The sequence below is a fragment of the Bombyx mandarina genome, chromosome 11, assembly GCF_030267445.1.
Source record: "Bombyx mandarina strain Sakado chromosome 11, ASM3026744v2".
Lineage (NCBI taxonomy): Eukaryota > Metazoa > Arthropoda > Insecta > Lepidoptera > Bombycidae > Bombyx > Bombyx mandarina.
The window spans coordinates 11829039-11856905 of NC_143218.1; the positions used below are offsets into that span (position 1 = coordinate 11829039).

The window sequence follows — 27867 nt, forward strand, 5'->3', positions numbered from 1 at the left end:
ATTTTACTCATTTTTTAAATATTGTGTGGACGCTTAAAGAAGACCGTGTTGCAGTTATTGCGTTGCATCGTTGCGGTTACGCGCCAATTCAAATTTTTAACATACTGAAAAATTTTAATATATACAAAAGATTCGTTTATCGTACCATCAAACGATACAATGAAGACTTTAGTGTAGATGACAGGTCAAGAAGTGGTCGCCCTCGGTCTGTTAGGACTCCAGCAGTGATAAAAGCTGTGAAGGCGCGAATTCAAAGAATTCCCAAACGTAAGCAGAAACTGTTGGCCCTTCAGACGGGGTTAAACAGAACCACGGTGAAAAGGGTGTTAAATGAAGACTTAGGGCTTCGGGCATATCGAAGAAAAACAGGACATCGTTTGAATGTTCGTCAAATGGACCTGAGACTGAAGAGATGCCGCGCTTTATTGAAGCGGTACGCGGGAAAAAAATATCGGGAAATTCTTTTTTGGGATGAAAAAATTTTTACTGTAGAAGAGAGCTACAACAAACAAAATGATAAGGTGTACGCACACAGTAGTGAAGAAGCGAGCAACCGTATTCCGCGTGTCCAACGAGGTCATTTTCCATCCTCGCTCATGGTATGGTTGGGAGTTTCTTATTGGGGCTTAACAGAGGTACATTTTTGTGAGAAAGGTGTAAAAACGAATGCAGCTGTGTATCAAAATACAGTCCTGACGAACCTTGTGGAACCTATTTCTCATATCATGTTCAATGACAGGCACTGGGTATTCCAACAAGATTCGGCGCCAGCTCATAGAGCGAAGAGCACACAAGACTGGCTGGCGGCGCGTGAAATCGACTTCATCCGGCACGAAGACTGGCCCTCCTCCAGTCCAGATTTGAATCCGTTAGATTACAAGATATGGCAACACTTGGAGGAAAAGGCGTGCTCAAAGCCTCATCCCAATTTGGAGTCACTCAAGACATCCTTGATTAAGGCAACCGCCGATATTGACATGGACCTTGTTCGTGCTGCGATAGACGACTGGCCGCGCAGATTGAAGGCCTGTATTCAAAATCACGGAGGTCATTTTGAATAAACTTTAGTGTCATAAGAATCTATGTTTTGTTAAGTTCATTTTGGTATATGAATGGATACATAATGAATAAACTTGTTTCAATTATTTTACATTAAACATGTGACAGAATTTATGACCTGACTAGGTATATATATATTATATATATAGAACAGCCTGTTTATTTCTCCATTTGTTAATGCTGCCAATTGCCCTTTTTTTAATTACTAGTATCCATAGAGTAATCTACGACTGTACTCCATATCGTGCGTACTTAGCGCTGCCAACTCGAAATTCGTCAAGGTGGGAGATAGGGTTCTAAAAGTTGGTAGTTTCCAACAAACCCTACTATGAAAAGTTGGTAAATCTACCACCCATACTTTTCAAGTCTTTTAGAGACCTTCCGATAAGAATCTGGCATCCTTAATTTACTTTTCGATTGGATAAGACATATTTGAACTATTTTTATTAAAAATCCAATGATAAAACAGAATTACAGGCTGCTAATATTCTTCTTCTTCACTCATTTTGATAGTGTTCAATTAAAACGTTTTAAAAATTACAATCAGTTATTTGTTAATTGTACTCTTTTGATTTGAACTTTTTGAAAAGTTCAAAAGTTGGTAGATAGGTTTGATTACGACACTAAAAGTTGGTAGATCTACCGAAAAGTTGGTAGAGTTGGCAACGCTGTGCGTACTATCTTTGTGTAGTTTAGTAGCTGCGTTGTACACTAATATACCTGGTCTACTCAGTCAGCTCAAATATATTAAGTGTATAATCTATGGCTCAGTCAGTGACAAAAGATGGAAGCTACGGAGAGTGAAACCGGTGCAAATCATTTGAAAAATGTTTTATCCGAAGCAGAAATCAATAATTTATCCAACAATGTCGTACAGAAAATTAATGACTATATCGAGTCAAAATTTGATGAATATCTGACAGCAAAAGCTCTACATGAAACCAGTAGAGTGCAACTAGGTGAGTACGCACCGGTGTTTTAAGACGCTTTCATCGATTGTATAGTCTTCCCGATTCGTCTACGTCGTCTATTAATCACATTTAACCATAACGTTGAACATAATAGACATAAGAGTATTAAATCTTTTTAGCAGGGTAGAAAACACATTGTTTTTGGCATAAATTTGTTGTGTTCTAACCTCGTACTAATATTATTTTCATAGCTACGAAATGCTTTCTGTGCTGACAAAAATATATAACACCCTGTAAAATTTTTAATTTAAACTTAACTAAAATTTTAACTTATGTTGATAATATCACTTAGCATTTAAACAAATAAAAACTTATTTATTAAGACTTTTTATATAAATTTGTTTTTAGATTATAATCATAGATTATACACTTAATATGTTTGAGATAGATGCGCAACTCTCATTTTTATTTTTGCTTTAGTTAGAGCCCAGGACAGCAGGCGTCGCTGCTGTCGATTATTAGTCTCCCTACCCCCCACCAGATGGCTTTTTTAGTAATTTTAATATTTTTTTATAATTAACTCTCTTTATGAAAAAATCTTATCGTTTAGAATCGCTGAAATTCCCGGTAGTACTTATGAAATATTAAAGAACGTTTGATTGTGTTCAGCATTCTAATCGATAAGACCTTTTCATACAGAGAGAAAACAGTTTTTTTAAATAAAAAGCTGTAATTCTCTGTAAGCTATTTAATTTCCCTATATTACAAACAATTTACTGTTAAAAGATAGTATGAACGTACAATTGTATAAAATTTCGAATAACAATAACTCCTCTAGATTAATCCTACTAGAGTACTTAATAACATTAAATCGAAAGTTATCTAAAAGTTAATTAAGTCTAGATAATCAAATCATTCAATGTCACTTAAGTCATTTGTGCGAAATATAAACATGTCAGCTTTCCATTACAAACATAGTAGACAATTTGAATTAAATTTAATAAATTTGTTTCTTAACTATAGCAGTTCTTGCTTAAAGTTGATCGTGACAGATCATGACCTTGTATGAAAATATTACATCTATAAACACTACCTATGCTTCGTCATACAATAATTGTCATTTATACTAGCATTGTAGAGATAATACACACACTAAAGTGAATACTAAATTATTCTTAGCATTCTTATAAACATTTAGAAATTTAAGAAACGATTAACCCACAATCATGTTCATAACATGTGACATTTTGTTCTGCACAAACGTTTTATTACATGATTTGAAAAACAAAAAATGTTTAAAAAATGTAATGATGATTTAAAGTACTCTTAAATATTGATAGTTTGTACTTAATGACGCTTATAGTAATCTTAGACATGATTACATTAGTTATACTTTTATTCCCTATCTAAATTATTTCTATTCTGACGTTTCTGATGCTTTAGCTTTGGTAATACTAGATGAAACAAACAGCAGATTGAAAGAAAATCATCTTAAAGTTAATTACATTCATTACAAACCATTAGTTTACATTTTGTTACAAAAGAAACTGGTGTTCGTTACATGCAAATGAATTATAAACATACACATGCAAACATAAAATGTAAATTTATCTTTTAATCCAAATGAAATGTACACTAATATTACATCTAAATAATAGAAAGGGTTTCGAAAATTTTTATTGCACCCAACAGCAGACGAGCACGCAACCCGGCCCATGATAAGTGGTCACCAGTGCTTATAAACTTCAGCAGTGCCATAGGGGTTGCTGTCTATCACTTAAGTTTTAATAAATTATTAATATACTCAGTCACAAGCATATTGATTTCACATAATGAAAATGTAAGAAACAATCATGTTTGGGCATTTTCATTTATATCTGCTCATACAGAAAACACAAATTAGCAAATATATTCCACAGTTAATCTAAATAATTGCAAATAATGCTTTTAAAGACCGTTGACTTTTGATCATTAATTAAAATCATCGTCTCGTAGAATTTACAAAAGGTTATTTACAAAAATTTATATCAGTATTTTCATATATTACTAACTTACTAATTACAACTATTCAAACGTAATACTATAACTATAAGAACTAAACAACCTATTTTAAAACAAAATTGGCATCAATTTAGTTCTTATGAACTATTTCAATTATTAATTTATCAATTATAAACATATTTAAAAAAAATTAAGATCCCTTGAGAGTTCACATTCCTTGCTGAATCAGTTTCTCTTCTGAAACGGAGAAACAAAGTATCTTAAGTATGTACCAAATATTGAAAAAATACGACCATGAAAAATTTAGTGTTAATGTAATCTTACTTACAAATTAATATATTACGTAACACGTTCTGGTTCAAATATAGTGCATCAATCTTTTCATGTTTCAGACATTTTAGTGCTCCTTATAATTTTTCCATAAAATTTTGTCATTATCAAACCTTTGTCTACAAAAATAAAAACATTATTTTATATTGGGTAGAAGGATGAACGTGGTCACAGGCCACTTGGTGTAACTTAGTTATCAAACACCAGGAAACAAAACGTGAATGCCATCATCTAACTTTGGATGTGAGATCAATTGTGCTGTATTTTATTTAAACAGGAAAGCATGACTGATTGATCATTCCAAAAAACTAGTTCGGGCCCACTTGACAATAAGCATATAATACGCTGAGTTGCAAAACATAAATACTTCCACCCACTCGAGACAATTTTATTATCTGAGGTGTGTGTGTGATAGTACGAGACTTAATACCGACTGTTTTGATCAAAACTTAACATATATGATAGCTAGGCAGCAGAAATAGGAAGGACCATTAGTTGGTGCTAATTCATTTAATTATAATATGAATAATAATTCTGTTAGCAAATAATATACCGGGAAAATAGTGTAAACTCACCGTTATCAAGGCATCCGAAATAGCATTTCATTTTCGATCTTCGAGGCATGCTGATTTTTAATAATAAACATTCTGTAAGAAATGAAAATAGTTACACAGGCTTACGAAACGCTAACGAAGAAAAAAGTATTGGAGCCAAGTTATGTCTAAAGAGAATTCAAAACAGAGTTTCTCAATGTCTAATCGTCTAATATTCTCATAAAGCTAAAAGTTGCTCTAAATTAATACTACAACGTAAAATAACTCACACCAAGACCAAAAAAAAACGATTTAAAAAATTAAATCGTTACGACATTTTGAAAACTTTTTTTTTTTTTTGAGATTGTTTTACGGCCCTGGAATTTTGAAAACTTCAAAGCAGTGTTTCCACTTACGTTTTTTTTAACACATTTTACCCTAGTTTCTTTTGAATTTACCCTAAAATTTCCTAGACAACTTTCATAAATCCTTTATATAGAAAGCGTAAATAAAATACAGAAAATAAACCACAGCATATTATTTAATGTAGGTATATATAATATAAACGCCCCCAGAAGATCATAGATCTATAGGATTAGAATTTTCAAGGAAGTCGACGCATTGCTTTTATATTCTTTTGCTGCACAACCTAACACTGTTCGGTTCTAAAATTGAGCAATTGTTTGCTGGCAAAGTTGGGAACTTTCTATGAAGCAAGCCGTTCAGGGTTTCATTAGAAAGCCTGTTTCTTTTGTCAGTTTTTAAATTTGAGAACACTGAATAATCTTTCCACCTCAGTCTTTGAAGAAGGAACTGCTAGCAAAAGTGAAATGACAATTACAAGGTTTTCGTAAATGAAATTACCATGATAATCTTTCATGGTACATGAAGTACCTGTATATTACAATACAAGTAAGTTCTGGTGACATCAACGAAAATAGGTAAATAAAAATTTGGCGGATTATACTTATTGGGATTCTGGGGAATCCCTAAGAAAAAGCAGTGGCTTAATCTATGATTTACTTTACTAGAGGGTTACTGTTGAATCAAACCTTTATAGTTTTTATACACATCTCTGTTTTATTCTTTTACTTGTCAACTCGACTTAATGTCATTCTCTCTCCATAAAATAAAATGTTCATTGTTTTACTTTAATTATCGTTTATTTTAAAATTCACAACAGTTACTAGTATAGGCTTTGCTTTTTACCCCGAAATATCCTAAATCCTGGTATTTTTTAAATTGTCTTTATCATCCAAAATATCAGCTATTTTTCCCTAAAAAAGGGAGAATTCCCTAAAAGTGGAAGCACTGCTTCAAAGTACGCTACATTTTTTATTGAGTCAGAACTCATATCTGCCATCTAGTGAGTTTATTAGATCATTAATGCCTAAAAGTTACAAAAATGACGTCGCCACAGGAGTAAGATGACGCTAGTTGTATGTTATTTTCCTTTGTATGGGAGTTGCACCCCCCTGATTATAATTAACAACGAGCTTGTACCCCTTTGATTTCTTCTCAACCCAACTAATTATAAATTATTACCACCTTTCACGGAATCACTGATGCACAGCTAAATATCTACCTACTGTAAAGAACTTTTCAAATCAGCCACGAAATGTGTGGAGTACTTTGTTGAATAAAATAGGAACTATGGTACAATAATTAGGCAATAAAATTAGTATAGTAATGGAACAACATTGGGGTAAATAATTTTATCTGATTAATTTTAGCTTAGACAGGATATTGAATAATAATGGTGGCTTTGGATGTTATGAAGAAAAAAATGTTTGAGTACAAAAATTTTATACATAAACACAAAATAATTAGAGGTGCAGAGTAAGAAAGGTGTGGTGATGAAACAAACAGTTTATAACAAGTCTACTAAAATGACTTTATGAAAATGATACTAAGCTAGTGTATTATTACTATGTCAAATGAAATCAAAATCAATATTACATGTACCTGTAATGTATAGGATTAGTAAAAAGTCCTAGGAACACATATTAACCCCTTGAGCATGACCCATTGATTGGTAAGACTCTTTTTGATGCATAGAAAGTGTGGAGCGTTGGAATGCTGACTATTGCACAGTTTGATTATAGGTATTAAGTATCAACCATTATGGACACATGCATAATTTTAATAAGTTACTAACATTTATAAATAACAATTTAAAATTATTTTGCTATAAATTTACCATTGATTTTGTATTTTTTTAAGTCAAAGTTTTGTATAAAGTGCTTTTTTTAAAAATCATTTAGTAATTTCTGCAAAATCTGAAAATTTATCAGCAGTAAAAGGGCTAATTCATAACCCAATTTCCTTGAAGACCTAGAAGATATTTTCCAAATTAAAAATACTGGAACCCATAGACATCTACAATGTAAATGCGCCACCCACCTTTATTTATATGTATTTGATAAGTCACAAATATTCAGAAGACCTAGGAGCTCTGGAACATCTATTGCTCTAATAATAGCCTTAAATTGTAACATTAGGTCACGTAAACACTGAGGCAAAAGGGTGTTCGCGTGAAGACTAGCCTCAACAGGTAGATTTTTGATAAAAGTAAACATTCGGAAATGCACCAGTTTTGCATTTTGGATGCGAATAAACTAAAAGGGGCTTTCTAGCCTTCCTAAGAAGTTTGTTAGGCTTCTCAGAAAGCCATCCTGCTTGAGGAGTAACTTGGTACCCTGTATGTTGACCCTAGCCATGCTCAGTGGACTGTCCTTATAGCAGTAGATTATGGACTATGCCCGTGACCAATGATTGCAGTCATTCTCATCTGAGATGAGACCAAAAAGTTTGCTGGTTTTGCAAATAAAGTTTTTTTAGCATATCTCCATTGCCACCATTATCAACAGAGCTTTATTACCACCATTATTATATCAGAAGTGCTATGTTGCTTGTACACATCCTCTTCAGTATCTACCCCTATAGTATGTGTTAGTGAGAGCTGATACTGTTCATTGCTTTGATGTTTGAATAAATACAGAAATTCATATGTTTACTATTTAGTTATGATTTTTACAGATTCTAGAATTTCCATGCAATCTACTTGATCATGTTCAGTGAATTGAAATACACAGTTAAAAGCTTATGGATGCATATACTCGAGTTCTCTGAGAATACTAACTGATTTATTTGCATAAACAAGTAGATTGTCTTCGCTAGATGATTCTTTGAGTACTTATAGTATTATTGAAGGAAAAAGCCAGCTTGCTAAAAAATCGCTTGCAATGCTAAAAATCGAAAAACAGTAATAGGTCAATGCCGCCATCTAACTTGAGATTTGAGGACTAAGTCTCAATTGTATTGTATAATGACTGCGCTTCAAACTGGAACGCATTATCGTAACACACCATAAATAAGGGCCCGTGCACACCACGTTTTTTATCCTACAGAGCAGTTTGTATCGATACAAACGCGCGTTAGCATCGCGTTTAAAAAACGTGGTGTGCACAGGCCCTAAGGATGGAGGCGGTATCTACTCATGTGGACTCCCAAAAAGGTCGGATCAATAATTACGCATATTATGATTATTACGTGTTTTATTTTTATTACACGATGAAAAATCGGTACAGGCCTGCGTGATTTGAACACCTGCACATAATTGCATCGCTTAAACACGTGAAAACCCGAATGACGCCGGGTACTTTCTCGACTGTGTATCAAGTTATTTTTCTTATATTATGACACGATGTAATTCTTTCATAGCGAAAACCCTTATACGTATTTAAAAAAAATGTACCTGAGAGAGCATTTGAATCCGGACATAGCCGCACCAATACACCGGTTGTCTTACCCAGTACACCGTGGACATCTCATAAAATGTAACGCTTGATTTTTTTAAAAATATATTAAAGTAAACAATTTCACTGTTCAGGTGAAAAAATCGCCGTTCTTGAATCAGAAGTACTGGAAAAAACGGCCAAGTACGAAGACGCGGCGAAGAAGTTGATTACAGCAGATGAAACTGTAGAAGAACTAGGCAAGCAAGTCGAAACCTTGAAAGCTGAACTTGAAAAAGCTCATGATAAAATATCTCGATTAGAAAATGAAATTATATCTCTGAAAAGTGCTAGAGATTCAGCAGTTGATGAAAGAAATGACTTAACTCGTATTTTGCAAAGGCGTGATGCTGAAATAGAAAGATTGACGACTAATGATACTGCACTCTCGCAACAATTACGAGCAGCTATCGATGCAAAATGTGAAGCATTGGCACTCAACGACGAAATACAAAGCAAAGAATTGTCTTTACAATATCGTGAAAAACGAATAGAACAAGAAAGAACATTGTTAAATTCTCAAATTGCTGGCTTAACAGAAGAAGTTAACAGGCTCACTTCTGAACTACAAACAGTTAGACTAAACAATACAAGTAGACTGGTGAGCTTGGAAACACAATTAGCTGAAAAGGTTGAAGAACTTAATGCAGCTAATGAAACTATAGTCCAATTAAATGAAATAAAAAAGAATTTAAACGCTCGTGCAGAAAATCTAGCCCAGAGGCTGGTAGAACAGAGAGATATAGAGAACAAAATGACAGACAATTTTAAAAAGGAATTGGATGCAAAAACGAAGTTAGCAGATTTATTCAAAACAATGCATGATGATGCTGAATCTAAAACACACGAATTAACAGAAGGGATATCGGAATTACAAAAATTATTAAATGAAGCCACTGATAAATATGGAGAGTTAGAAACTAAATACAAGCAGGCAGAAGTAGATCATGAAGAAATGATGGAAAAGAAAAATGAAGTAATATCTTCTTTGAAAAACGAAATAGAACATGCGAATGATTTATTAAAAGCGGCTAATGCTCACAATCTTGACATGGCTTTGAGTGATTTAGCACCATCCGCTGCAACTGCAAGCAAATTATTAAAATCTGGAATGTCACTGACACAAATATATTCACAATTAGTAAAAGTGTCTGATGAATTGAATCAGGAAAAAGAAGAGAACAGAAGACTCAACATTACTATTAATACCATTGTACAAGAATTAGAAGAGAAAGCACCATTATTGCAAAAACAAAAAGCTGAATATGAAGAAGCTTTAGAGAGCAATGCGGCTTTGTCACAGCAAATCGATTCCTTGGTCATGGAGTGTAACCGGCTAAGAGATGATTATAATGAAACTTCAAAGATAGCTAATCACTACAATCGTGAAAATACAAAATTGAAGGGAGAGTTAGCTGACTTAGGTAGACAAGTCTGTTTCTTACTAAAGGAAATAGAACATGTTCGTGGTGGTCTTGTGCCTAATGGTGACCATGATTTATCAAATAATGCATCCAATATATCTAATTCTTCTGACATTAGCTCATCTAGAATAATATCGAAAACATTAGTCACTTTCAGCGACATTCAAGAACTACAATCAAACAATCAAAAACTTTTACGTTTAGTACGAGATCTTACAGAAAAACAAGAAGAATTTGAACGTCACAAAGAACAGTTTGAAAGTGGTGAAATGCAAACCAAAATAGAATCATTGAAAAACAGGGTTACTGAATTAACTGAAGCTCAGGATCGTCAAACAAAAATGGTTAACGGACTAATTCGACAACGGGATATGTTTAAAAAATTATACCATGATCATATGAAAGGAAAGCGACGCGAAACTTCTGCTCTAGAAACTCTTGAGTTGGAAAAAAGTGGATCTTTTACAATGGATACATCATCCGAGGATATTAGTAAACCAATTGAAAAAGTTCCGTTTGAAATAAAATACAGAGAGGCCGAAAAGCATTTACAACTTCTAAAAGAAGAATTTAAAACGTATAAAGAAGAGAAAATCACTAATGAGAGGATGCTTTATGAACAAATTGACAACATGAGACAAGAAATTTCGAAACTGACTACAGCCAACAGTAAATGTGCTTCTACATCTGAATACAATAATGAACGATTAAAGATATTGCAAACTAATGTTGCTACATATAAAAAACAAATTTCCTCACTCGAAGATAAAAACAAGGCATATAATGCTACTATTGCAAAGCATGAAGTTTCTCTTCAACATCTGCGTGATGAAGCTCTAAATGCCCAAAGCAAATTAGCAGCCGCAGAAATACAATTGGAAAATTTGAAACTAGAATGTAAATTAATCAAAGATGCTGAAATACGTCTTCAAACTGAAAAAGAAGTATTAAACCGCGAAAGACAAGGTCAGTCATTGTTACTAAAAAATTTAGAACTAATTAAAGCCAGTCTTGAACGAGTTGAAGCCGAGAATCGAGCGAAAATAGAAACAAGATTGGACGAAGCTACAAGAGAGTGTTCTGCTTTAAGACGCCGACTGCAAGAAGAACAAGATCGATTTAGAGAATTAGCAGCTCATCTTGAACGACAAACTGAAATTGCTAAAACACGTATGCAGGAAGAAAAAGAAGCAGCAGATGTTTTGAGGAAGGAAATTACGGAAATGAGACAAGATTGCGTTGAAAAAAATAAAATCAATGAAGACTTGATGAAAAAATTGAAATTTGCACTTGCTCCTAATACAGATGGTTCTTTTGACACCGTCAAAAAAATAAAGGAATTAGAAAATAAATTAATAGATAAGCAAAATGAAATTCAGTCACTCAAAGAACAACTAAATGTTGCTAAAGAACATATTAAACAATATTGTGACATCTCAGAAGGAGCAGAAAAAGAACTTAAAACACTGAACAAAGAATATCAGGCGTATAAAACTGAGTCCGAAAACAAATTTTTAGATTACAATAGTAAAATACAGCAACTTCAAGACAAATGCTCCGAATTAGAAGCTGAGCTGTCGCTTCATGCTAATGGAGAACACTCGAATAGTAATATTGCTTTGAAAACAGAATTATCAAATGCTAAAGAAGAACTGAAAACTGCATTAGTAAATGTTGATAATTATCGTACGGAGCTCGACAAAGCTCGCGATGAAGTATCTAAGTTGTCGAATGCAGTACAAAAAGCTGAAGAAAAATATACACATGAAATGATTCTTCATTCTACTGATATTCAAACATTGACTCAAGTAAAAGAAGAGTTGTCCAGAGCACAAAACCAACTTAATGAATTGGTAGCGTTCAATAATAGCACAATCGAAAAACTACAAACTGAAAAATCTTCTTGGTTAGAGAGACAAAAAATACTAACTAGTGAAAATGAACAGCTCACTCACAGACTCAAAGATCTTAATGATCAAAACTCTCTGTTACATGATCAAATTCAAGCTTTAGGGACTCAATTATCAGTTACACATGCGTCGTCTAAATCACAATCAGAAAGCATAAACGAATCAGGTAATGATTCTAATATGAATCTATCAATCAATGAAGATGACATAAAATCATCAGAGCAATTATATCAAATTGTAAAATTCCTAAGAAAAGAAAAAGACATTGCAATGGCCAAATTTGATATATTGCAAGCTGAAACTATGCGACTTAAATCACAATTAGAAATAGCAGAAAAGCAATTGGATGAAGCTAAGTTAACGTTAGCAACTGAAAGGGAGAAGTCTGAAGTGAGCATTGTGACTGTTAATAAACAATCTGATATTTTAAGAAAAGTCGAAACTTTGAATGCTTTAACGGACAGCAATCGAATATTAAGAGAAGAAAGAGACGCATTATCTCGCCGCGTTGAAGATCTCACTGCTGTCACAAAGGCCTTAGAAGATCAGCTAAGTCCATTACAGGAAAGTAATTCCGATTTAATTTCTAAGAATGAAACCTTGCAGTCAGAAAATAATGCTTTAAAAGCAGACTGTGCCAGGTGGCGAACAAGAGTTAATGCTCTAGTCGAACGTGCCAATAAGACGAGCCCAGAAGATTGGAAACGTCTGCAAAACGAGAGAGAAACTTTGGCTAAAATGCTTACAAATGAAAAAGAAAACGTGCGTAAATTAAATGAAGAACTGGGGTCTCTTAAAGCCGAAAAAAATAAAATTGAAGAACAATATACTATGCTTTCTCGACAGCAAAATAATCTTGTTGAAGAAAACAGAAAACTGAGTGAAGAAATACAAACACTTAAAGATGACATGTCTAAACTCACTGAAGAATTAACTAAAGTGAAAACAGAACTAACTGCTGTAACTGAAGCAAATAATAAATTGACTGATGAAATTTCCAACAAAGATGCTTTACTGACTGATATCAGAAATAAAGAAATGCAAATTAGAAAGATAGCTAAAAAGTACAAGGCTCAATATGAGGAGTTAGTAAAATCAGTGGAGGAGGAAAAGAAAAAGGCTGAAGGTGATGCAGCCGCTGCTGATGCTGCAACAGAAAATACAAAAAAATGGAAGATCAGTTGTCTGATCTTCAATCTAAACTAGAAACTGAAAAATCAAACAATGAAAAATTAAAACAAGAACTCGAAACTCTTCGTTCTGTTAATTTGGATAAAGAAGAAAAAGCGAAACTAGTACTAAAGCAAGCTAAAAATAAAATTGTTCAGTTAACAGAGCAGAAAAATTCTTTAACTAGGGAATTGGATGAATCGCGTACTAAAATCGGTGCAATTGAACAAAGCACCAGAGATGAACAAGACGTTCGCTTGGCGCTAATAAAATCTCAGTACGAAGGGCGTCTTACACGATTAGAAAAAGAGCGCACTGAAGCACAAGCTGAAAAAACTAGAGAAGTTGATGCACTACTGCAAAAAGTCAATATGTTGCAAAGGCAATTAGCCAATCAAGCTTCTGCATCCAAACAACAAGCAGCAGCCGAGAAGACCACAACGGAACCTCCAACTGCCAATATAAAACCAATGGCTGGTGAGTTTGAAAATTAAGAATGCATACAAACAATAAAATAATTCTATTTACATTTAAAAATCAGTTTGTGTACATCAGTGTGCACTATTAATGATAAACATTTCTCAGGAATCGCACAACAAAGCGTGACTGCGAGCAGACGCGCAGGAGAAACGCCATTAGCTTCGATCCGTCCTATGGCACAGGTTGGCCCTACGGCTCCACATGATGCGCACACTACCGAGTACATGCCTGCATCCTCATCGCGACCACTCACGCGTGCCGCTCTTGCTGCGACTACGGCTCCACCGGAGTCTACTCAGGTTTTTTTTTTGTTCATGAGGAAGACACCGGCCTTCCGCCTACGCGATGGATAACAACTCATTTCACATAAAAACTCGCGTCCGCGCCTCGTATTGCACAACTCACTTGAAACTGACTGACATCAAGATGAGTCGTTTCACGCGAAACGAATATAAACGAAACGACAGGAATTTATAAATAATCACAAAAACAATGTTGTCAATAAGTGTATTTTGTATTGTATATTTGTGAACGTAAGAAAGAAAGAGAGAAAGAGAGAAACTTTTTTTTTTTTTTATTGCTTAGAATTTTGGACGAGCTCACAGCCCACCTGGTGTTAAGTGGTTATTGGAGCCCATAGACATCTACGGCGCAGCGGAGTCAACGCAGCATCAATCGCGTTTGAGTGGCAACCGCTTGGCAGGAGAAGACCTGGTCGCCCTGTACACACTTGGCGACGCACCGTAGAGAGTGAGATGAGGACTGCCAACGTGACCTGGAGTGATGTCAAGGAGGAAGCGCAAGACAGGGTAAAGTGGAGACAACTTGTGAGGGCCCTATGTACCAGCGGGATACCCTAGGACTACAACAACAACAACAACAACAATAGACATCTACAACGTAAATGCGCCACCCACCTTGAGATATAAGTTGTAAGGTCTCAGTATTAGGAGTGGGTGATATAAATCGTATCTAGATTCAATATCTATATATTGCAGCAATATCGTTGAATCCGATATCGCCCCGCACGAAATCTATATATCGATATCAGCCGATACACGATATTGCTCGATGTGATGCGCATCGGCATATCGTACCGATTCGTGAATCGAAATCTATGTATCGATATCAGCCGATACACGATATTGCTCGATGTGATGCGCATCGGCATATCGTACCGATTCGTGAATATCAGCAATATTCGTTTGGTTCGTATCGAATCGGCCAGAGTGAGTGAGCGCACGATAGGGATATCATGTGATGAATGAAACAGAAACAGGCATTATCCATACAATTGTAAACCTTATATTTAAGTCCATATGTCTGTAGATTATTCTTAGCGTATCAGCAGGATACAATTTAGGAAAGAAGTTTCAACTTTCGACCCTAACTTGAATGCAGTATAGCCTATTTGCATCGTTGAATTTAATTTCACGCGCTTTGACCTTGAACTAGAATTTTTGGACAAGTGTTTATAAATACTTAAAAGTTTTTTGTGTTTGATTTTTAAAGTACACATTTTTCTATTTTTAGTTGAATCCAAATAATTGAGTTTATTTCTTGTGTTTGTATTAAACTTTTGAAATCTACACTCTTTTGGTATATTTTGTAATTTTAAATGAAGACACAAAATACTAAAAACTGAAAATAATGTAGCCAGTCCTAAGCCTGATAAAAGCATGAAGGAAAGTTTTTTTGATATTTTTATTTTCATGTTCTTTTTATTACTTTAAAATCATATTATAAATTGATATCAGAAAACCAACCGTATAACGTTGACTTAAATCTATATCTACTACAATATTATATCAGCGTATCGTTTCAAATCTCAAATATCATGAATCGATAAAATCTACTAGCATCCATCAATATATAGATTCAGAAAATATATAGATTCAATATCCGATATTGATACTCCATATATAGATACGATTCGATACGCGGCAAAACCGATATTACCCACTCCTACTCAGTATAGTTACAACGGCTGCCTCACCCTTCAAACCGAAACGCATTACTGCTGCACGGCAGAAATAGACAGGGCGGTGGTGGTACGTAACTTTGTGCCAATTAGTAGCCACACGTACAGTAATTTTTCACTTTTCAGGTATAATCGATAATGGCGTGTGTAAATTGCCTTAATTAGCAATGTTTAAAATTCAGGACATGGATACTGGTGAAGGGAGCATGGGTAGTTCAGTAACAGCCGACAACGTGCAGCCGTCTTCCCATTCCCAAGCACCGCAGCAGGTAATAACGTTGAAATTTTTATACATCGCTTGAACTGCATTTTCAATATTAAATCTTAATCCATAATAATAATAATAATATGTTTTTATTTTTGGGACAAAATCAAATTCATAGGCGGTAGCGATGGTCATGCCACGAATCGAGCAGCCTAGTGCCATTGCTACCGGCTCAGCGGGCACATCTCCCAGCTCTGCTGCGACCAGCGCCCCCACGCCTGCCTTGCCTCCTCCCGCACAAGGTAAACTTTCACGAAAAATACCTTATGTAACCGACTTTGATTTTTACATCGTCAAACACACACAAGAACATGAATACATTTTTATTAAACTGTTTTATGAATTAAAGGTACAAGCAGTGCGACGCCCATTTCAGCAGCAACATCGCAAACACCGGGCAGCGTGAGTACGTCACACGCCACCCCCGGAGTGAGTACGTCACAAACGGCGGCCGGCGTGAGCACGTCGCAAGTGACGGCCGGGGTGAGCACGTCGCAGGCGGCGCCGGGCGTGAGCACGTCGCAGGTGGCGGCCAGCGTGTCGCCGCCGCCGCCCGGTGTCACCACCTCGCACCCGCCGCCCGACGCCCGTCCTCCCAAGCGCCGTCTTCAGCCCAGACCTACCGCCACAAAAAGAACAAGAGTCCAGGTACTTACATCATGTCCTCCGAAAGAAAATTAACTACGGGGCTTATTTAAACTTTTCCCGAAAAAAAGAACGACAGGCGGTCGTGGGTAGACGACTTATGTCTTTTTTTTTGCGTAATAAAAAATCAGCGGATATAAATAAGCAGGCTAAGAAATAAAATGTCAATTGAAACTTCAATCTCATGTCTCATGGTGGGTGGCGGCATTCACGTTTTATGGGCTTCGGTTACCGTTCAATATCAAGCAAGCCGCCCATCATAGTGCTTGGCTTAGTAATAAAGTTTTATAGATTCTCATTTATTAGGATAGCAATGACGTTTCATCATCGGGAATGATCCTTAATAATACTTTACAACGACACATAGGCTTAGGAGATTAATTAAAGTTTCATATAAAAATCTTAACTGTCGAATTAAGGTAATGATAATTTATTAAATCTGAAAATAGGGATTCGAAAGGTCTGTAGAAGTGGAATATCAAGTACCAACTTCATCACGATGCGATCAAGACGACGAGGGTGTTATTGTAGTAGACTCTGAGGAAGACGACGAACGCTGCACTGGTACCATGTACAGAGTAAGCTAATAATTTAATGTTGTAGACTGATGCTATGAACTCTTAGCAATATCGGGGCCGTTTGGTGCACTAGATTTGTTTTGTTAGTGTAGACGAACATACAAGCTCACGGGCGTCTACCTCGCTCCTAGAGACATCTAGTTAACATCTCAATGACATCATGATAACTACTTTCTTGCAATTAAAATATAGACATCTCCATAGACATCACAACATGAATGCCACCATCCATCTTGAGACATGAGGTTGAAATCTCAATTGTATTACCATAACTGAAATCACACCTTTCAAAGCGGAAATGCTGAAATATTACTGCTTCGAAGGAATAATAGGCAGGTTACCCGTCCGGGCTTACAATATGGTCTACCATCAATATATGCCGGTTGGCGATCATAGTACTCTGTCATAATACACAAAGAACTTTACACTGACCTATTTAGATGAGAGCATTATATAATCATATATTATTTTGTACAGGAAGGTGAAGAGGATGAAGAAGATGTGGAAGAGGAACAGGAAGTGGAAGGTGCAGACGACGAAGAGGAAGTCGAGGGCGATGACTCTGAGAATACAGCACAACAGGTAATTTTGTGTGTTGACCAGTTGTCTCTCTCGACAGTTAAGAACTTAATTAATGTCAGAGCATAGGTTCGAGACTCATCGCAGTGTACTGTTTCTAGCACAGAAGTACTGAAGGAAGGCCTTGGGTTAATCCTTGTTGTTCAATGAAAAAGAATATAATTTTTTTTGTCCAACTAACTTTTTAAATTATCATGAAACATGTTAATTTTGTTAGGCATAATCATTTAACAATGTGCAAGATGCAATGTGCGGCGGCTGTTAGTTTGGTGTGGCATTTTGATTTATCGATATAGAACATTAATGTAAAAGTTCTATTTGATTATTATAATATATCTTTCACTTATAAACTCCAGTTGTGTACTTTACACTTTATGTCAATAACAATATAATCTTCGCATTTATAACCTAACAGGATAATAATCAAATCATAAAACTATTAGGAAATCATAATTCAATAGAGTAACGAAAAAATCGATAATACTTTTAGAACTGTTTGCAATGAGAGAAATATAATATCTGTAAAAAAACAAGTAATTATTCTAAATAAAAATAAAAATGTTAGAGAAATAAAAAAGAAACAAAGAGAAGAAAATTTCCACAAAACAATTTCGAACTGCACTTCTATTTGTAATGTTTGTTAGTATTTTATGTTGAAAATAAGCAGCCGTGTCCTCGTCGATAAACTGTGAGGAGACTGGCTCTTACAAATAAATGTATTTGTTGTGCCCTGAAGTGCTAGGATTCGATAATGGTTTTTGAACAAAACATACTTTTTATTTTATTTCAAAGAGCAATCCTTTATTGCAGTATTAAACTGAGAAGGCTTGATGAAATAGAAGAAGAAAATTACTTAGTGCATTAGTGTCAGTCACATCATGCTGTGGAAGTAAATATGAGTAATACTATTGCACCTTAGTGGCAATACTTATATGGTTCACTGTAATTTTATTTGATCAGGATTCACCTGTGCAGTCCCCAGAGGCGGGCGCCGAGCCCACCCCCGCGCCGCCCGCGCCCCCGCAGCAACAGATCGAGGCCATCAGCTCTGGAACCGAACGTATGTACTCTTTGTGCTCACAACTCGACCACTGCATTCTTAACCTTTCAAAACAAGAAAGCGTTTCACCAACACAAAGGAATCTAAAACGGCCCCAACTCAGATAAAGCTAAAACGGCCCCAACACCAAGGAAGCTAAAACAGGCCCAACACCTAGGAAGCTAAAACGGGCCCAACACCAAAGAAGCTAAAATGACTACTGCGGACATATTATGATCGAACAGTAACAGCGTTAATGGTATTGGCGACGATTGCGTTTCTATCGCATGTTACTGGTGGCGCACCGTATTGTGCGTTCGCCACTCACTTGCCTATTTGTACCGCGAGTCATACGTTACAGCTTAAAGAGTGGGGCAGCTGTATAGTTATGTATAATATAATTGGAAGCTTAATCTCATGTTTCAAGGTTCGTGGCGGTATTCAGATTATGATGTCTATAATCACCGGTAACCTCTGAATAAGATTAAGGCGTGCTACTTATCCTTACACAGGCGTGAGACGTTAGTAATCTATAAAAAACTGACCTGCCACAATGAAGCAATTTTTTTTTCCATATAGCAAGTGGCGCCTTGTCTTTAGGAGGCAACGGTGCAGATGATGGCGATGACAGTATAGTTCCTTCAACACCTACGTTGTACGTGCCACGTAGAAATGATGGGTTAGTCAAACCAGAAAGGAACTGGGAATTTTTTTCTATGTTTGTGGTAGTGATACTAAAATAAAATAATGTACTATATACTCAAGGATACCTAAAATGAGATAGAAACCCTTTCAGCTTCCGCATGATCTTGGAAGCTTGCAAATTATTAATAGGTCACAAAAATAAATACAAGTGGTAGTTACATGTGTCGTAATATCTAAAATATGTTAAATATATATGTTGAGTATTTCTCTAACATTTACTGCATTTCACGCCAACTACTTTCGCTATACTTTGTATACCTATATTTATATACGTGTTCACGAAATACGTGTTTATTAAAGCGCCACCGTGGCTGCCAGACCATGACATCACAGCGTGGATAACGTTCCGCTATCCCGCTTGAAAAATGAACAGAAACCTTCAATTGTATCGTTGTAACGACTGTCCTATCCGTGGAAGTTATTCGGTAATACACATTAGGTACAGTACCCGGCCATAAATATTGCACATCGACCGTGGGAAAAGGACGGTTAATTTTTGCTTCGTAGAGCCTTATATCTGTCGCCACTTACCCTTTTTTTTCTACCTAAGCTGATAGCCTTGAGAGGCTATATTAGCGGAACCTTAACTAGTAGGTGAGCTCACGGGGCTTAAACCTGACGACGTTGCTAACACGAACCCTAGCAAGAGCCGTGCTTCGCAGAATCTACCACCGGGTCGGAAACGCAACCCACTGAAAAGATCCGGCGAGAAACTCAGTGGGCTGTGTCTGAGGGTTAATTTACTCGTCGAGCTCTTCGTCGCAAGCGACGGGTTCGACAGGAAGGATGACCGGTGCTTGAGGTACCTAAAAGCACCGTTAGTGAATCGGGAGGATCCGAAATGACATGTTTGGGGCGACGTCGACTGCTTTCCATTCTGTCCGCAGGATCGGGAATGCCATTACCGAATTGACATTTAGTCTCCATAGATATCGGATCTTTAGTGTTTCGTCTCATACAGGTAACGCTATACAACAAAACAAAATTAGACGACTGTCTCTTTCTAAATATCGATGTGTAATATTTATTGCCTGGTACTGTACATATTAGTTTTGAAATAATTATATCCGCTGTTGAACCTCAACCTCAGCGTGGTCGTATTTTTTGACAGGAGTAGTTAATATGTACGTTAGAAGATTGCACAAAGTGGGAATTAGTTGATCGCTCCGGGCATTTCAATATTGTAATAATTGTTACGTTATAATACTCACTGTAAAAATGAATATAAAAAAAAATCTAAAATAAAAAAAAGACATGCCCACTAAGTTTCTTGCCAATTCTTCTCAGGACGGAGGCTAGTTTTGTGAATTGGTGGTAGTTCTTTTGACGTTCAACAAGTATGTACTTAATTTATGTTGAATATCATTTTTTTTTTTTTTTTTATTTGATTTGAATAATTAAGACACTAACGCTTTTTTAGCAAAGACGTAGTTCGCAGATTGACACGTGTTTGTGATGTTGCAGTTTCGGGGAGGCGGTGGTGTCGCCGGTGGGCGGCGCGGATGCTCGCTTCACGTTCTCCGAGGCGACGGGCGCCGACGCGGCCCCGCTGCAGCACCACGACACGCACGCCGACCTCGCGCCCGCCATGCCGCCCGCCACCACCGACCCTCATCATCGTAAGTGCACACGCAACTCTAAATACTAGCGGTCCCGCAGTAGTCGAAATTGGACTATAATTAATTGAAATTATAAGTTTTACACTATTATGATTCTATTATCAAAGACTATGCCAAGACTACACTTTAGGCAAATATTAATAAAGACAAACAATATTTAATCTATTCTCAATTTGACCACAAACTATATGCAAAAAGAAAAGTTTGACAATGGACAAATAGTATGCATGCGTGTACGTCAAATACGTGGTAGTTAGTATGTGTAATGTTTTTTTTATTTTTTTAATGTAATATTAATGCATAATTAAGAAAAAATAGCATTCTGCACTCCTTCTCTATATTCTATATAAGTATATAAGTGTGGGAAATGTCATACATACACCTGCGTCCGCGCAACTTTCGTAAAATCACGTTTATAGATATCCCTAGTTTATTTTTTACGTGTAGTGACTAGAGTCTTCATCTTGGCATGTCCGTCCCCAAGCCGAAATTCGAAAGTAAAAGCCTTAAAGTAAAATTATACATGTAGTATAGGGATTCGTAAAATTAAAGTAAACTAAATTTACGTAATTATCCTTCTCATTTCTGCAATGAAACATGCATTTGCGTTTCGGTTTGAAAGAGAGCCGCCATAGCTACAAAAAATACATGAACCTTTTGAGTCAAGATGCATGAGCAGCGGCATACACAATATGTCGACGGTAACAACTTGTCTGCCCAACTTCGGTTGGTTGGTATTCCAGTTTAATAGTACTATGTCAGAACATTTCAAAACATTGACAGATAGATCTGTACTCGCCCGCTTCGCTGGGCATTTAAAATTAACATTATTATTTCTCACCCATCTTCATCATTAACGCCCCCACAACTGGTGTAGGGAGTCCAACACTCATATAAATATTAGCCTATCCCGTAAGTACATGTATTTTCTACATGGATACCAAGTTTCAAGTCAATCGGATGCACGGTGTTCAGTTATAACGGAACATCCGTAGAAACCACTGTAGATTTATATATTAGGATAGATGAACATTATATTGTTGATTTAGGGGGTGAAAGCAGCGAGACTAGGGAATGGGAAGAGTCCCGTGGAGAGGAAGAGGCCGCTGCGGTGAGCTCACAGGGAAGCGAACCTTCATCGCCGCATCAGGTAATTCGACTACATGACATTTTTCATCAACCTACAGAAGCAAGCAAGCAGTCTCCAGTGCAAGTTTCACAATTGGCATTTTAAAAAAACAATTGACAATATTCCTTTACAGTACTAAAGACGTGTCTGGTTGAATTTAGAGTTGCATGGCCCAAAATGTTTCATATTTAAATTATTAATTATTATTATTAATTCTGTGTCAGTTCTAGGTCCTTTCTAAGTGTAGCAATTTCACTGCATAAACATATTGTAAGTTATATCTATTTATGTACTATATAATAACTTCTTTAAGAATTCAGGAATAAACACAATATGTTATGAGATTGTAACGGATCAGTAATCGCCCGCCTACCTATTTTTGCCGGTAATTGCAATTCAATTGAAATTTCGACCAAATCAGTGAGCATGGCCAATGTGGGTATTCAAATTGTGTATAGACCTCTGTAAATAACAGGAAATGGCTTTTTATGACGGAACCACTTTAGAATAGGTTAGCGGATTACCGAAAATCATATTTTTATTTAAAAAAACGTTTACCAAAATTTTCCATCAAAAAAAGTTGATGGTTGTTTTTAACTGTTACTTTAGCCTATATTTTAAAAAACAACTGTGTACGACTTAAATGTCAGGTTTGTTATGAATTTGATGTTACGAAGTCAAAGGAAGAAGGTAGTCGTCCCTTAATGTTTTTAAAACTTCTTTATCAATGCGATGTATTCAGAGTGTGTTTCCTCACTTCATTTACCCAGAGAGAGTGTATTCACAACGTGTTTTCAGAGATATTATGCATAAGTTCTTAGAATAAGTAAAAAATATTTATAAAATGAATTATGAATCAACTGGTGACATTGATAGAAGGATGAATACCATGTCACACGTTATAAATTTTTGAAGCACATGCCTCTGTTGACGTCATCACTCATCGCCTCGAAACGCAATGACATTTTCAAATAATTATTAAAAAATAACTCAGTGAACTACTTCGATAAGGTAATGCGTCATGATAATCGCTTTATCGTTGCCTCCGCTGACTACTCCCCGAATCCTGATCACGCAGGAGCCAGTCACCGTCGACGCCCTAGACACGTCCTTACTCCGAGGCGCTCGGGCAGCTGTTAGCAAATCCCACCCCTCCTGGCTAAGCCTTTGCTCGCCCACCTGTCCTGGTGAAACTGAAAAGCCGTCCGGGTTAACGGTAATCCCACATTCCGAAAAAAAAGCGTTGAATATTCAAAAATCATTTAAAATAGTTACCTAAAGCGCTTACTCTATATTTAAAAAAAAATTGATATTGAAATTGCAACTTTTTATAATTGTTTCCCATTACAAGCGTAATTTCGCGAGGTTAATCTTTACATTCAAAAATCAAGTCAAATACATCAAATCAATCTATACATAGATAATAATATTATTAATGTAGCCAACTCCAAAATATTTGTTTATTTCAATGCAAGCATTAACTTCCCAAAACCTTTTTAGAAGTCTAATCAAGGTCCTATAAAATATCTAATTTTAATTATTTATGCTGTAGCTTGTGCACTAATATAATGATTTTTTCAAATGTTATAAAATTAACGATGAACTGATAATGTTTACTCTTACAAGTCTTTACGCTTGTTCACCGAAGAATGACGTTTGGGCGATGCTTGACCAATATTTTAAAAACATTGCTTCCAGTTTTGAACATAACAAAAATAAGATCAGCATATCGTTTTGGTTATTTTTGCTTGATCTTAGCAAGATTTTAATTTCAACATAAATAAATATTCATTTAATTAAATTATTCATAACTTTAAGGTTAATACATAAGATTTATTTTTCTATAGTATTCAAAACTTGTAATGTTCAACACTAAATAAAACATGCTTTATATTTATTTAATGTGCTACAAAATGGCTTATTGGAATTTTAAAAATTAATGGCCTTGTGAGAATACTAAAAAAAAAGACTAGCTCACGTGGAATTTTTCACCGAATCGTTTCCGAACTGTGTCTCTTGTAGAAATCATTGGTAAAACATATTTGTACTTTCAAGAACAACGATAATAATTAAGATAAACCAATTGTATTTATTTTCACAAGTCGCCCTGATTTTGTTTTGAGGTAGTAATTTCGCAATAGAAGCGAATACGGTGCTGTTTTTCAAAACGAATAGGGATAGTATATCGCCATCATCGCCACTATGTCCGTAGATAGACCATATATTTAAGTACTAAGCAGTGCTATATACCCACCCACAGCGTAAAGAGTTCCAAAACGAGAATACACTATAAGCCTCATGTAAGCGGAAAACATTTTTGCAGAAGCATCTATCAGAAGTTTTTATTTAGGATCCGGCAAAATAAAGCGAAATTTGCGCCCGCGTTTCTGTGAGCTTGTTTCCTGGGTCAATTAATTTTTAGTTAGTTTTACATAGAAACGCAAATTACACGAGTACTTAGGTAAATTTTCTTTTGTCTGTTTTCAACAACTTAATAAAAATAGTGAGATGACTGAAACCACATCATTAACCGGTGAAAGGAGTTTAATTTTTTTTGTAGTGATTTTTTTTAACGTCATCGTACCAGAAGTTCTTATCTTTTTTTTTCGGAAACGGTTCCGTTCATCCTTTATTATATTTACGTCTGTCTCATTTGACTTTCACATTACAGCCGTCCAACAAACAATGATATTATGAGAATATTAAATATATTGGCCTTTAGCGAAAAACACTTGTGTTGACATTATCATAAGAGTATTTTTAATTACCTATATGTAATGTACATACAAATGATTATTTTTTATTTAAGCACGGTAGAAGTTCTAAAGTTAAAGTATTGGTTTATAGCGAATAAGTGTGATATTCTATTGGTGGTAGATATCCTACTGTTATCAGCCCACAGACGTCCGCTGCTAGACATAGACCAATCGGGTTGTGGTAATGTTATGATTTGGACTTGTTTTGGCAAAAATAACCTTGGAAGTTTGGGAGGATAACCGGAAAATTAAATAAAGGAGCCTATTTGATTGCTTTTTCAAATATTATCATACCCGGTACTGAACAGAGACATGCAGATCAAACCAAATTTTAAAACAGATCCAGAATCAGATAAAACAGATCAAATTGGTGTTGAATTCACTTTTCAACAATATAATGATTCTAAGTCTTCGTCCAACTTTCCTTTTTTTTTGAACAAGAATAAAAATAAAATAAGAAATTCAAGGGCCTTCTCAATTACCTGACCCCTCTCCCATTGAATTAGTTTAGGATGAACTCGACAGAAGGGTAAAAAATTGATCACCAACAAACTCAGCACATTTGTGTCAATTATTGGAGGGCAAGTAGAAAAAGTTTGATTAAGAATATTTTAAGAAATTAATAGAATGCCTAAAATATGCACGAAAATGAAGAAAGAAAAGGCGAAACACTTCAATGTGGCTAAAGTTTAAGTGAATATGTTAATTTTTTTTATTTTTATTTATTTATTTATGTACACACAAGAAGAGTATAGAACAATGATCATTCGGCATCATTTTTATTTATATGCGTTCTTGTTTAATTTTTAAATTTAAAGGATTTTAATAAGTCTAAGGGCAAATCATTTATATGCGATACTTGCTTTAATTTCCCAACAAATAAACTTAATTCACAGCTAAAATGAAGATTACAGGATTTGATCACAATAATATTTATTTATATAGCTCAATCTCGCGTTTATTTAATTTGTTTTAAAATCTATCTTAACTTTGGAACACCACAGTTACATGACCAAGGCTTTTATATTCTTCTTACTTGTGTCCCTGATGCGCAAAATGTCTAAAGACAAAATGTGACATAATGACAAAGTTTAAGCAATTAGCATTATGATTATTATTAAATTATAGCAGGTAGCATTATGATTATTATTAAATTACAGCAGATAGCAGAAGAAGGTCGCGAGGCGGAGGCCAGTGCACCGGCACGCCGCGCGCCCACGCGGTCTCCGCACTCTCCTCACTCCCACAATCAACGATGGATGAGGGCTGCAGGTATATTATTAACACCTTTATTACAGAACAGGCTTCGGTCCGCCGGGGTACTTTCAGCTGGTGCGGACGAAGAAAACTGTTCCTGTCGCTGGTTTTTTTTTTTCTACCTAAGCTGAGAGCCTACTAGTAGTTGAGCTCACGGGGCTTAAACCTGATGACGTTGCTAACACGAACCCTAGCAAGAACCGTGCTTCGCAGAATCTACCATCGGATCGGAAACGCGACCCACTGAGAAGATCTGGCGAGAAACTCAGTGGGCTGTGTCTGAGGGGCTCTACTTGTACTTCTTCACAGAAGTACTAGAATTTTTTTGTTTATTAATATTGTATCGAATTTCTACAAATTCATGAAATACAAATAACGTGCCCGGAAATACAACAATGAATACGGAATTCGATCGCATGCAGTTGTTCAAATATTTCATTATTTGCAGACAGCGAGAGTGGCGCACGTGGACGCGGTATGCGATCACGAGGACGGCCGTCAAGAAGACCTCACAACTACATGAGGTTTTAAACGATTCTAGAATAAGCTAAAAACAATATCGATTTTTATAGCATAAATCTTGATGTAGGTTCCAGATATATAAATTCAATAACAAATTTCGAATTACTTTTAATATACGGAAATGTAACTGCGGTGTTTAATTTCATTCTTTTTTATTTTTGTACGCCTTACTACGCTATATATACACTTAGATTGATTTCATTTTTAGAATTCCAGCAGAAATGTTTATATTATATCGCTATTTTCACTAGTTAATATTGAGAAATTCCAGGTGGCGAGCAGATATCTGATTAATATTTAATTTTCCTATGTTAGAATTAATATTTTTAGGTAAGACTCATTTTCTAAATGATAGAAGAACTCGTTTTTGGCTAGTGTTTTATTTGTATGTTATGCTCAGATATCCACTGCGCAAAGAAAATTTAAAGATTGGTTTATAGCATGAGAAGCCCCATAAATAATTTTGTTTGTTTCTTTACCAACTAAACTATTTTAGGTAGACTATTACTATTTGAGCGATATATCTTTAGTGATTATTATTTAGTTAATGTCATCAACGAGATTGAAGCCCAATTTAAAATGAGTATTAATGCTAAATATTCGCCAATTACCTGTACAAATAAACCCCAAACTCGTTTGTGTCAAAAACTGAAGCATCCACGTATAATACAAATGGTTTATTTGCTATAACAGTTAGTGTTATTAATTATTATTATCCGTAATATATATATATATATAAATATTTACTTAGACTATTTCCATATTAAACTGTTTAAAATAATTAAAAAGTTTCATATTAGATGGGCTAGTAATTTTATTGCTGTTACAAATTAGTCCAAAAAAAACCGTTGAAGTACCTAAGTGTCCATAAAATATTTCCATTTCATTGTAATTTCTTTTAGTAATAAATGTGATGAAAATAAAATGTTTTAATTTTAACCATTTCCCAGCTGCATAAAATAAAATTGTAACCACAGATCGAACCATAAATGAATTAAGCATATAAATCATTTTGACCCAGAAATTCATTAAGGAAACAATATAAATCAATTAATTGTAGCAGATATAAAGCCACGAATTAGTAAGTCTTTTTTATCTCTGTTGCAAAGCAACTTACCCAAAACCAGAAGGATGGTATTCCACGCATCTGGTGCAAATCAAACATGGATCGTCCTCA

General features: G+C 35.4%; 1 protein-coding gene and 1 long non-coding RNA gene across 2 annotated transcripts; one reads left to right on the top strand and one right to left on the bottom strand.

Moving 5' to 3' along the window:
* The first annotated feature begins 1708 nt into the window (after positions 1-1708).
* LOC114242697 (nucleoprotein TPR) lies at positions 1709-27615 on the top strand. Its single transcript, XM_089731498.1, is given in 15 exon segments — positions 1709-2018; positions 8727-13124; positions 13127-13612; positions 13721-13914; positions 15779-15865; positions 15980-16103; positions 16211-16509; positions 16956-17084; positions 17562-17666; positions 18624-18723; positions 19282-19381; positions 20872-21026; positions 22076-22176; positions 26072-26183; positions 26617-27615. Coding segments are annotated over 15 exon segments (6648 nt in total). The 5' UTR covers positions 1709-1843; the 3' UTR covers positions 26700-27615.
* Positions 4072-5244, bottom strand: LOC149502028 (uncharacterized). The gene is made up of 4 exons (XR_016323891.1): positions 5125-5244; positions 4877-4948; positions 4300-4420; positions 4072-4208 (listed from the first exon to the last, which is right to left on the bottom strand). It is a non-coding gene; the product is annotated as an uncharacterized LOC149502028 (long non-coding RNA).
* Positions 27616-27867: the final 252 nt, after the last annotated feature.